General features: G+C 41.4%; 1 protein-coding gene across 2 annotated transcripts in view; it reads left to right on the top strand.

Moving 5' to 3' along the window:
• The window catches only part of LOC139413054 (neuroligin-4, X-linked-like), an 80,409-nt gene that overhangs the window by 19,023 nt on the left and 49,151 nt on the right, over positions 1-12,235 (top strand). The window contains exon 3 of one of the 2 annotated variants that reach the window (XM_071160069.1): positions 76-135. The exons of the other annotated variant lie outside the window; for it this stretch is intronic. Coding sequence (XP_071016170.1) covers positions 76-135 — 60 coding nt within the window. The remainder of the gene's footprint in view (positions 1-75; positions 136-12,235) is intronic. 2 annotated transcript variants of the gene reach the window in all.

The raw sequence follows: 12,235 nt of genomic DNA, 5'->3' as shown, positions 1-12,235 counted from the left end.
TTTTTTTTTGTTTTTTTTTACATTTCTGTCTCCCCTCATCCCCTCTACTTTTCTCCCTCCTGTTGTTGACCGTAGGAGCCAACTCAAACAGTCAAGGCGGTGATTTCACCAATAATGATGGTGACGAAGACAAAGGTATTTTTCTGTCTTTTTCCCTTTTTGACCCCCAAAAAAGAAAAGCCTGATATTCATGCATGTGCAAAACTATTTTTAGATAAACATTTTTGTTTTGTTTTTTTGTTTTGTTTTTTCCCCTTTTTATTCATTGAAGTGCATATCAATGGGCACCTCTTGGATCTTCCTTTTTTTTTATTTTTTAAACAACCTCTTTCCTCTTTGGAGATGCAGATCATAATTTACAGCGAACCAGAAGGTTGTGTACTAAGGGTGAAAGGTCACCTCTAAATGGGGAATGAGGTGTACGCTCGCAATAGTCACCGTTTCCAAGAATCTCCCGCCTCACTCCCACCTTTGCTGCAAAGTGAAAGATGTTCAAATTGAAACTCTGCATGTATTTTCTCTGGCCTCCTCGGAGGTGAAGTTATTAAACAGTCTTGTTTTCCCTTTAGTTTATTTTCTTCTTTCTTTGTCTTCATTGCTCGGTGAAGCATGAGCACGACACTAACCCACGTTTGTTCCGTTTTGACAGTTGGAGACCTTGTTCATTTGTAACTCTGTCAAAGTCTCTGTCATATGTTTTCTGTTCGCTTTCTTTTGCTTGGTACTGTTAACCCAAAATGGTGGTTCGATTGTGTTTCTCTAAAGATCTGGGGATGGCTAGGAGATGAGTGAAAGCACTGGGGAAATGTTTCAGTGACGATAAGGCACAGGTTGTCTTCATGGTTTTAAAATCAAAGGGCAGAGCGCTGACATTTTTCGATCACTGTGCCACGACGGTTGGCATTCTCTTTCTCGAAAGCTGCAACACGAGAACGTGTCGTTTTTAACTCCTCAGAACATACCGGGCTTTATCCAGGCATTTTCTACCTCTCATTGACGTACTGTAGAAATGGCCTTCTTATAGTCGTCTTGATAATGTGAAAAGGTAATAGGCCTAGGTAGGTAGGAGTGAAAGCTGTGAATAAGGTTCACCTTAAATCCCTATTAGGGGAGATTGCTAAAGGCCATGCTGTGTGCATTAACTTTTCTTCATAACCTTTTTCTCATGTCATTATCAGACATGTTTATTTCTACTTTTTTTTTTTACCCCTCAGAAATCGTCAAACGTTTTTCAGAAGTATATATTGTCCCCTTTAGAATCTACTGGTAATTTCCATGAATGCCTTTACTGTTTTCTCAATGTGTATTGTCTGATCAACTGGGTAAGAATCTCTCTCTCTGTGTGTACAGATGCACAAGTTTAACTAACTGTTCAGACTGTTTCTGTTGAAGAAAGCAACGGTCAGATTTTGAAATGCCTGGATAAACATTTTATCCATCCAGGCCTTTCAAAAGTACACGGCAGTGCTTCATTTTAAGAAGTACTGCCGTGTCGTGTCAAACCCACGCCTGTGTTTTCAGGAGTGCTACTACCAGTGCAGAATCCATGCTCACTGACTGTTTGAACATCTGCACTGGCGATGAATTACCCCCCCCCCCCCCCCCCCCCCCTTCCCCCCGCCCCCCCGTTCTCCTGAGATTATAACTCTGCTGCCATAGAGTACAGAGACACCTCCCGCACACACGCACACACACACTGACGCACGGAAGGGACGCACACACACATGCACGCACAGACACACTGACTCACGGAAGGGACGCACACACGCACGGATGCACACATCGCTCACAGCACAACAATGCAGCTCACCGAGTCCCTCCTTCCTCTAACTACTACCTTCTCTGTTGCAGTTCCCTCACTAAAAACACTCACCTCAGGCTTAAATGAGATAGAAGCGTATTCCTATTCTCTTGGAAGTTTTAAAGGGCTGCATTTGAAAAATATTTCTTTCCCTTTGGCCTCAAGGAAACTTTGAAATGAACGATCAAATATATCCTTATTATTTCATGACTTAGTTTGGAGTAAGACAGAAAGGGTATTATTTGAAATGTCTCTGTAATTGAGACCATGTCTAAGTACATTAGAGGAGTGGAGTGTGTACGTACATACTTCACAACTATAGTGTGGTAGCTAATATAATGCCTTTGAGACATCTGACACTAAGCTCTGCACAATTTTCTTTTTGTTAATTGCTCTTCTGTTTTCCTCGACAGGTCTTTGTATGGCACATAGAGACGTGTGTAGAGATTGTGTTAAAGCAAGATCGTCTCCAGATTGACACCAAACTGGGGGAAAAAACGTACTGAAACAGGGACGGATTACCTTAACTTGTCCAATAAGAAACACTAGTTTACGGTTGCGAAACATTTTGCTACGATGTGCTCTAATGATTACGACCCAGCTCTCTCAAACAGGAACAGGAAGTGTGACCAGCTACTTCCTGTCTGACTGTGGGTTTGGAGGAGCTCACTGTTCCCCCTGTATGGTCATTAACTGCCATCTCCCATCCCTCTATCCCTTCCTTCCATCCCTCCCTTTCATCCCTCTATCCCATTACTAACACTTGGAAAATGCTGAAACCAATGGAAAATTCTGTTGACCCACCCTCCCCGACTCGCTCCCTCCCTTCTCCCCCTTTCTCTCTCCTTTCCCTCTCTCCCTCCTCTCCCTTTCTCCCACCTCTCCCTCCTCTCCCTCTCTCCCACCTCTCCCTCCTCCCTCCCTCTCCCGCTCCATATAGAGATGAGTAATGTGTGTGGCGCCGCTGTGCCATGGAGGAATATATTATCCCCACAGCCCGGTGTGGCAGTGATGAATATCTAGGGCATGCTCACTGCGGAGTCACCCAGCCAGGGACCTCTCAGCTAGGCAGCTCCATGCAGCTCCTTTACAGAGACAGAGCCCAGAGAGAATAGAGAGAGAGAGTGAACGAGAGAGAGAGTGGGGTGAGGGGTACGAGGGACGGGGAGAGAGAAGAGAGATAGGTAGAGGGAAGAGAGAAGAGAGAAGCGAGAAAAGTGTTCTCTTCTCTCCTCCTCTTTCTTCTCTCTCTCTCTTTCGTGGCGCTCTCTCTCCTCTATCTCTGTCTCCACTCTCTTCCCTCTCCCTCTCTCTATTTCTGTTTTAAGTGCTCTGCAGTGACCGGATGGGGACACGCTGGGACAAGGAGACCCTAAGACGACCCCTTCCGAAAATATTAAAAATAAAAAACCATGCTCCTAAAATCTGCCATAGTCTGTTAGAACGGATCAAAGTTGCTTATCTGTCTTAGTCTCCTCCAGTTCAACATCCCCAGAGCAAGTCAACATTAGAGATGAAGAGTGACAGCCAATTTGCCTTCTACGTTTGATCGAAGGCCAGCCAAATTCCATCTCAGAACAAAGAACTCAGAACCTAACTTTAAAGAAGAGCCTGAAAACTTTTTATTTAAATACATTTTTTAGAGGTGGATCAGCTTAATATTGCGGAAAGATTGTTGCTTCCATCAATGCAATTATCTGCATAATTTCCAATCCCCCATATATTTTTTGGGTAAATATATATATCCATATAAAAGTTGGAAGTTTACGTACACCTTAGCCAAATGCATTTAAACTCAGTTTTTCACAATTCCTGACATTTAATCCTAGTAAAAATTCCCTCTTAGGTCAGTTAGGATCACTACTTTATTTTAAGAATGTGAAATGTCAGAATAATAGTAGAGAGAATTATTTATTTCAGATTTAATTTCTTTCATCACATTCCCAGTGGGTCAGAAGTTTACATACACTCAATTAGTATTTGGTATCATTGCCTTTAAATTGTTTAACTTGGGTCAAACGTTTCGGGTAGCCTTCCACAAGCTTCCCACAATAAGTTGGGTGAATTGTGGCTCATTCCTCCTGACAGAGCTGGTGTAACTGAGTCAGGTTTGTAGGCCTCCTTGCTCGCACACGCTTTTTCAGTTCTGCCCACACATTTTCTATAGGATAGAGGTCAGGGCTTTGTGATGGCCGTCTTGACTTTGTTGTCCTTAAGCCATTTTGCCACAACTTTGGAAGTATGCTTGGGGTCATTATCCATTTGTAAGACCCATTTGCGACCAAGGTTTAACTTCCTGACTGATGTCTTGAGATGTTTCTTCAATATATCCACATCATTTTAATTCCTCATGATGCCATCTATTTTGTGAAGTGCACCAGTCCCTCCTGCAGCAAAGCACCCCCACAACATGATGCTGCCACCCCCGTGCTTCACGGTTGGGATGGTATTCTTCGGCTTGCAAGCCTCCCCTTTTTTCCTCCAAACATAACAATGGTCATTATGGCCAAACAGTTCTATTGTTGTTTCATCAGACCAGAGGACATTTCTCCAAAAAGTACAATCTTTGTCCCCATGTGCAGTTGCAAACCGTAGTCTGGCTTTTTCATAGCTGTTTTTGAGCAGTGGCTTTTTCCTTACTGAGTGGGCTTTAAGGTCGATGTAGGACTTGTTTTACTGTGGATATAGATACTTTTGTACCTGTTTCCTCCAGAATCTTCACAAGGTCATTTGCTGTTGTTCTGGGATTGATTTGCACTTTTCTCACCAAAGTACATTCATCTCTAGGAGACAGAACGCGTCTCCTTCCTGAGCGGAATTACGGTTGTGTGGTCCCATGGTGTTTATACTTGCGTACTATTGTTTGTACAGATGAACGTGGTACCTTCAGCCGTTTGGAAATTGCTTCCAAGGATGAACCAGACTTGTGGAGGTCTACAAGGTTTTTTGTAGACCTCTTGTAGACTACCTTGTTGTAGTCTTGGCTGATTTCTTTTGATTTTGCCATGATGTCAAGCAAAGAGGCACTGAGTTTGAAGGTAGGCCTTGAAATACATCCATAGGTACACCTCCAAATGACTCAAATGATGTCAATTATCCTATCAGAAGTACTTATCAAATGTACTTGTGTCATGCACAAAGTAGATGTCCTAACCGACTTGCCAAAACTATAGTTTGTTTAACAAGAACATTTTGTAGTGGTTGAAAAACTAGTTTTAATGACTCCAACATAAGTGTATGTAAATTTCCAACTTCATCTGTACTTTTTTTTTGAATATACCTTTATTATTTCCTACAAACCCTACCACCCTTCCCCCATTCGGAGTAAACCAATAAACTGTAACACTTAGGCTTCTACCTTCATATTCATACACATACAGACATATTTGTCAGACGCAATCTATTTGACAATAGTTATGTTTTGTTTGTTTTTGGTCCTTCCTCTATTTATGATGTCCACCCAGTTTGTTTTCTATTTGTAACTGTGTTATTTCCCAATTTTTATAAACCTAAATACATTTTATAGACCCCGTATGTTTTACATTGGTTATCTTATCTATCTTACCTTATCTTGGTTATTAGTCCCACCCTTCAGCTCCATTCAACCCCTCCCATCTATCTCTTAACACCACCCACTTTGGATTTCTATTTGACATATATTTTTCAACTGTGCTGTGATGCTTCACAAAAGTACTGAACCTTTCTATTCTCATAGCTTCTACAGATTGTAAATTAAAGGTAGACTTTTTTGCTAAAATAAAAATTATATTATTGATTGATTGACTATGGCTTTTCAAATCACCCAGTATTGCTATCTGTAATGTTAGATCTAGGCAAATGTTGGAATTCTTCAGCCACTCCTGTGACCTGTGTCCAAAAACGAGCTACATATGGACAGTACCAAAATAAATGATCTAATGACTCTGCCTCCTCACAGCAAATTCTGCAGAGCTGGGAAGATTGTATCCCTCAAATATATAACATTGTATTGGTTTTGAATCCGTCGTTGTTTTGCGAGTCAATTCACAATTCATCATCAAAAATGTCTTCCCAACTATTTTGCAATTTATATGACACAGCTGTGTCCTTAAATGAAATTGGTATATGTTTTTATTTATCACACTTTTCTTTAACCATTTATGCTCTGTAATGCAGGGCCGACAAACAAGTTCTTAACTTTTTTCCCCTTCTACTTGCCTTTTCCATTTTTGTGGTAATGCTGCAATTAGTTGGTTGTAATTTTGGGTAGAGCAGACATTTCCATATGTCTGTGTTAGCTGCATGTGTGACATAACTCCACCAGTCCTATTTATGATATCATTCACTAAAATGATAAATTTTTGAAACATTTAATCGAAAAATATATTTTTTTTTTATCAATTAGTATATTTGAGTTTAACCACACTATATTTGTTGTATTATTTGTTCTGTCTTTTCAGGTGGATTAAGCTGAAATTGCAACCAACTTTCTAAGGCTTGTTTAAAAAATATCTATATTTTGGAGATTATTTCCTTTTCAAACAACCGAAAGTGAGCAGTTGTAATCTGAATAAAGGGGAAAAGGCCATTCTTGAACATGGGGTGAGACATTCCTACCAATTTACTGGTGAACCATTTCGGATTTAAGTATAACTTTTGTGTGATTGATGTCTTTAGTGAGAGGTCTAATGATTTAATATTTATACATTTCTTCCCTCTGAATTCATATTCATTATATAAATAGGCCCTTTTAATTTTGTCTGGCTTGCCATTCCAAATAAAATTGATTTTTTTTTTGTTCATATAATTTAAAAAGACGGTCACTAGGTGTAGGCAAAACCATAAGCAAATAGGTAAACTGTGATATGACTAAATAGTTAATCAGGGTGATTTTTCCACACATAGACAGTTATTTTCCTTTCCATGGTAGCAAGTTCTTATCCATTTTTGCTAACTTTCACTACAAATGTATTGGAGTGAGATCCTTTCCTTCTTTTGGGATTTGTATACCGAGTATGTCCACATCCCCATCAGACCATTTTATTGGTAAACTACACTGTAATGTAAAATTAGCATTTTGTTAGTGATCCAATACGTAATATAGTACACTTATCATAATTTGGTTTGAATCCAGAGAGGTTAGCAAAAGTATCTAGATCCTCTATGAGGCTGTGGAGGGATTCTAATTGTGGTTTTAAAAGAAAACATGAATCATCAGCGTACAATGACACCTTTGTTTTTAAGCCACAGATTTCTAATCCCTTAATATTATTGTTGGATCTAATTTTAACAGCAAACATTTCGATGGCAATAATAAATATAAATGCCGATAGTGGACAACCTTGTTTTACTCCTCTAGACAGTTTAAAACGTCCTGAGATGTAGCCATTATTTACTATTTTACACCTAGGGTTACTATACATAACTTCAACCCATTTAATAAGAGATTCCCCAAAATTGAAATATTCTAGGCATTTATATATAAACTCCAGTCGTACTTTATCAAAAGCCTTTTCAAAATCCCAGATATTTCATAGTATTCTATTGTTTCCAGTATTTGTCTTATATTATCTCAAATGTATCGTCGATGTAAAAAACTCATCTGATTAGGATGAATAATATCTGACAATACTTGTTAATTCTATGTGCCAAGCATTTTACTAGGATTTTTGCGTCACAACACTGAAGTGTAAGAGGCCTCCAATTTTTTAAATGGACTGGATCTTTATATATACCACTTGGGTCCTGTTTCAGTAATAATTATATCAGATCTTCTTGTTGTGTGTCTGATAATCTACCATTTATATAGGAGTGGTTAAAACATGCTAATAATGGTCCTCTGAGTATATCAAAAAAAAAGTTGTGTATACTTCCACTGATATGCCATCCAGCCCTGGAGTTTTCCCTTAAAGGCTTTAATTGCTTCAAGAAATTCCTCCTCTGCCTTCATATGAGTCTTTCTGTACAGATGTTAATTTTTCATTATTATTAGGAAATAAATCCATACAATTAGCTTCGGTTAGTGAAGATGGAGGAGACTGAAACAAAAACATATTCTTAAAGTATAATTTGGTGAATCATGCGTGACTCCATCATTTGTAACAAGTTTCAATAGATTTTTTTGGTAGCATTTCTATATTGATTGAAAAAGAATTTGGTTCATTGTTCGCCATATTCCATCCAGTTCGCTTTATTCTTTATAATATATCTTTATAATATATTACACTGGATCTTTCTTGAATAAGTTCCTCGATTTTGTTTTTCCTCTAACTTATTCTTTGAGCCTGACAACTTCATGTACTGCCCCTCTGTTTATTGGGCATCTGGAATTTTCCACCTGGTTTCAGCAGCTCCTATCCTGCTAATAAATTCAAACAAGAACCGTAGCAATGAAATGTTGAAAGTGGCCCATGAAATAAGTTAGAAGATATGAGTTAGTTACCCTTCCCCCAACTTGTCTCGTTGACCCAGTCTATCTGTGAATGTGAAGTGCAATGTATTTGGCTGCCTGCCCAAGAGGAGCGTGGCAGAGGTGAAGGGGGGGGTCCTTCTCAAGATGGCCTCAGCCACAGCAGCAGACTGCAGGCTACACACGGTATAGGCTGGTGCTAACGTGAGGAGTTGTGAAATAGATATATTCACATTATCGTAGCACTAGGCGCCCACTCAGAACACAGCGGAGATTAATAACCACTGTGGGTTGTTTTTCACCTCTCCTTTCTATATATTGGTGGGGGTTTTTTGCGGAGGAGGAGGAGGGGAAGCGATATACACACACACACGCACGCACACAAGCGTACACACACACACACACACACAGCTGAGCTCCAATGCAAGGCAGTCGTCTGTCTGCCCATAGGCCCTGCTACTCACTGCCAAGCCTGCGGAGGCAGAAGCAATGTGACCTAGACGACAGCCAGGCAGCTGGCCCGCCCACTTTTCAGCAGCAGCCAACGGCGGATGCAACAGAAACCAATAATCGGGGTGTACTGAGAGAGCCTTGGTTGAATACCAATTACATAGTTCGGGTCATGGCTGGGTAAACCCTGACTCGTTTAGCCCGCTGCCTGCTTCCATGACCAATGCTTTTGCCCCTGCAACACTAGACCAAGTGGAATCTTATTTATTTGGAATTCCATGATTTGAAATAGCATTGCAGTTCACACACATTTACATTGCTGTACACGCTGACTAACATTATCTCACACATACTCACATTGAGGATCACCATACATACTCAAAAATACATTGGTGAGTCACGCATACACACACTCATATTGACTGTTATCCAATCCTGTGGAGGGGCTGTGCTACGATTTTCCCTCGTTGATGCTCTCATCCTTGGTGACATTTTGAAGAGTTCCATAGAGCCCTGATGATATGGTCACGGATGATGTTCAGCCAGTGTAGTAGATATTTGCGAGATACTTTTGACTGCCTACTGCTGCCTACTAGATGTTGTAACATTGCTGAGGGGACTAGCATCCATTCAGCCACAAGAGCATTAGTGAGGCCGGTCACTGATGTTAAGCAATTAGGCCTGGCTCACAGTCGGCGTTCCAGTTCATCCCAAATGTGTTCGATAGAGTTGAGGTGAGGGCTCTTTACACCTTCACTGGAACTAAGGGGCCTAGTCCAAACCATGAAAAACAGCCCCAGACCATTATTCCTCCTCCACCAAACTTTACAGTTAGCACTATGCATTCGGGCAGGTAGTGTTCTCCTGGCGTCCACCGAATCCTGATTTGTCCGTCAGACTGCCAGATGGTGAAGCATGATTAATCACTACTGAGAACGGTTTCCACTGCTCCAGAGTCCAATGGCGGCGTGCTTTACATCACTCTAGCTGACACTTGGCATTGCACATGGTGATCTTAAGCTTGTGTGAGGCTGCTCGACCATGGAAACCCATTTCATGAAGCTCCCGACAAACAGTTATTGTTGCTTCCAGAGACAATTTGGAACTCGGTAGGGAGTGTTGCAATCGAGGACACATTATTTTTCCTCGCTACGTGCTTCAGCACTCAGTGGTCACATTCTGTTAGTTTGTGTGGTCTACCAATACGTGGCTCAGCCGTTGCTCCGAGGCATTTCCACTTCACAATAGCAGCACTTACAGTTGACCAGCTTTAGCGCGGCAGACATTTTAAGAACTGACTTGTTGGATAGGTGGCATCCTGTGACGGTGCCACGTTGAAAGTCACTGAGTAATGCCATTCTACTGCTAATGTTTGTCTATGGAGATTGCATGGCTGTGTGCTCGATTTTATACACCTGTCAGCAACTGGTGTGGCTGATATAGCCGAATCCACTAATTTGAAGGGGTGTCCACATACGTTTGTATATACAGTGCATTTGAAAAGTATTCAGACCCCTTTTCCATATTTTGTTACGTCACTATCAGGTATCATGGTAAGACCCAGATGCAGACCGTGTCGAGGTAACAATGTTTATTACAGCAACAGGGGCAAAGGTACAAGACGGCAGTCAGTCCGGTCAGGCAGAGGTTGGTAATCCAGAGGCAGGGCAAAGGAAGGCAGGCTCAGGGTCAGGGACAGGTAGAGTGGTCAGGCGGGCAGGCAAAATGTTAGGACAGGCAAGGGTCAAAAGAGAGACTGGAGAAAAGCCGGAGTTGACACAAAAATGCTGGTTGACTTGTCAACAGACAAACAGAGAACACAGGTATAAATACACAGGGAATAATGGGGAAGATGGGCGACACCTGGAGGGGGGTGGAGACAATCACAAAGACAGGTGAATCACATCAAAGTGTGACAGTTACAGCCTTATTCTAAAATGTATTACATTTTTAAAAACACGTTTCAATCTACACACAATACCCCGTAATGGCAAAGCAGAAACATGTTTTTAGAAATGTTTGCAAATTTATAAAAAACAGAAAAACCCTTTGCTATGAGACTCGAAATTGAGCTCAGGTGCATCCTGTTTCCATTGATCATCCTTGTTTCTACAAATTGATTGGAGTCCACCTGTGGTAAATTCAATTGATTGGACATGATTTGGAAAGGCACGTATAAGCAACTTTTATCCGAGACAGGATTGTGTCAAAGCACAGATCTGGGGAAGGATACCAAAACATTTCTGCAGCAACGAAGGACCCCAAGAACCCAGTGGCCTCAATCATTCTTAAATGGAAGAAGTTTGGAACCACCAAGACTCTCACCCGGCCAAACTGAGCAATCGGGGGAGAAGGGCCTTGGTCAGGGAGGTGACCAAGAATCTGATCGTCACTCTGACAGAGCTCCACAGTTCCTATGTGGAGATGTGAGAACTTCCAGAAGGACAACCATCTTTGCAGCACTCCACCAATCAGGCCTTTGTGGTAGATTGGCCATAAAAGGCATATGACAGCCAGCTTGGAGTTTGCCAAAAGGCACCAAAAGGACTCTCAGACCAAGATTGAACTCTTTGGCCTGAATGCCAAGCATCACGCCTGGAGGAAACCTGGCACCACACCTATGGTGGTGGCAACATCATGCTATGGGGATGTTTTTCAGCGGCAGGGACTGGGAGACTAGTCAGGGTCAAGGGAAAGATGAACAGAGCAAAGTGCAGAGAGATCCTTGATGAAAACCTGCTCCGGAGCACTCAGTACCTCAGACCAGGGCAAAGGTTTAACTTCCAACAGGATAACGATGCTAAGCACACAGCCAAGACAAAGCAGAAGTGGCTTCGGGGCAAGTCTCTCAATGTCCTTGAGTGGCCCAGCCAGAGCCCAGACTTGAACCTGATCAAACATCTCTGGAGAGACCTGAAAATATCTGTGCAGCGACGCTCCCCATCCAACCTGACAGAGTTTGAGAGGATCTGCAGAGAAGAATGGGAGAGACTCCCCAAATACAGGTGTTCAAATCTTGTAGCGTCATACCCAAGAAGACTCGAGGCTGTAATCACTGCCAAAGGTGCTTCAACAAACTACTGAGTAAAGGGTCTGAATACTTATGTAAATGTGATATTTCCATTTTTATTTTAAATACATTTGCAAAAAAACAATTGAATCCATTTTAGAATAAGGCTGTTACAAAATGTGGAACAACTCAAGGGTTCTGAATACTTTCCGAATGCACTGTCTAGTGTTTCTACCCAGAGGCTAGAAGGACACCTTTTATTTTTTATTTAAGTAATGAAATCCTTGAAAAATTCCTCCTTCCCCAAATCATTGATTCTAACTCATTGCTTCTCCACCATGTCCTGAGGAGGTAGAATGTGGAAAGCAGTGGTAGAATGCTGACTTCTGAAATGCTGGACCCATAGGAATCAACTGCAAGTTGAGAAACACCCTAATGAGGCCTGTGACTGCTGACTGAACCGAGTGTTGATTTATCCTGCTAGCAGGCTGGTTGTTTGTGGAACATGATATCCCTCTCCAATCTTCTCCAATACTAAGACTCTACCCTCTTAATTTATAATCAACTCCTGCACATGTACTAATCA

The sequence above is a fragment of the Oncorhynchus clarkii genome, chromosome 7 (genome assembly GCF_045791955.1).
Source record: "Oncorhynchus clarkii lewisi isolate Uvic-CL-2024 chromosome 7, UVic_Ocla_1.0, whole genome shotgun sequence".
Lineage (NCBI taxonomy): Eukaryota > Metazoa > Chordata > Actinopteri > Salmoniformes > Salmonidae > Oncorhynchus > Oncorhynchus clarkii.
The sequence above is the reverse complement of the archived record's forward strand: the minus strand, read 5'-3'. Positions and strand labels throughout refer to the sequence as shown.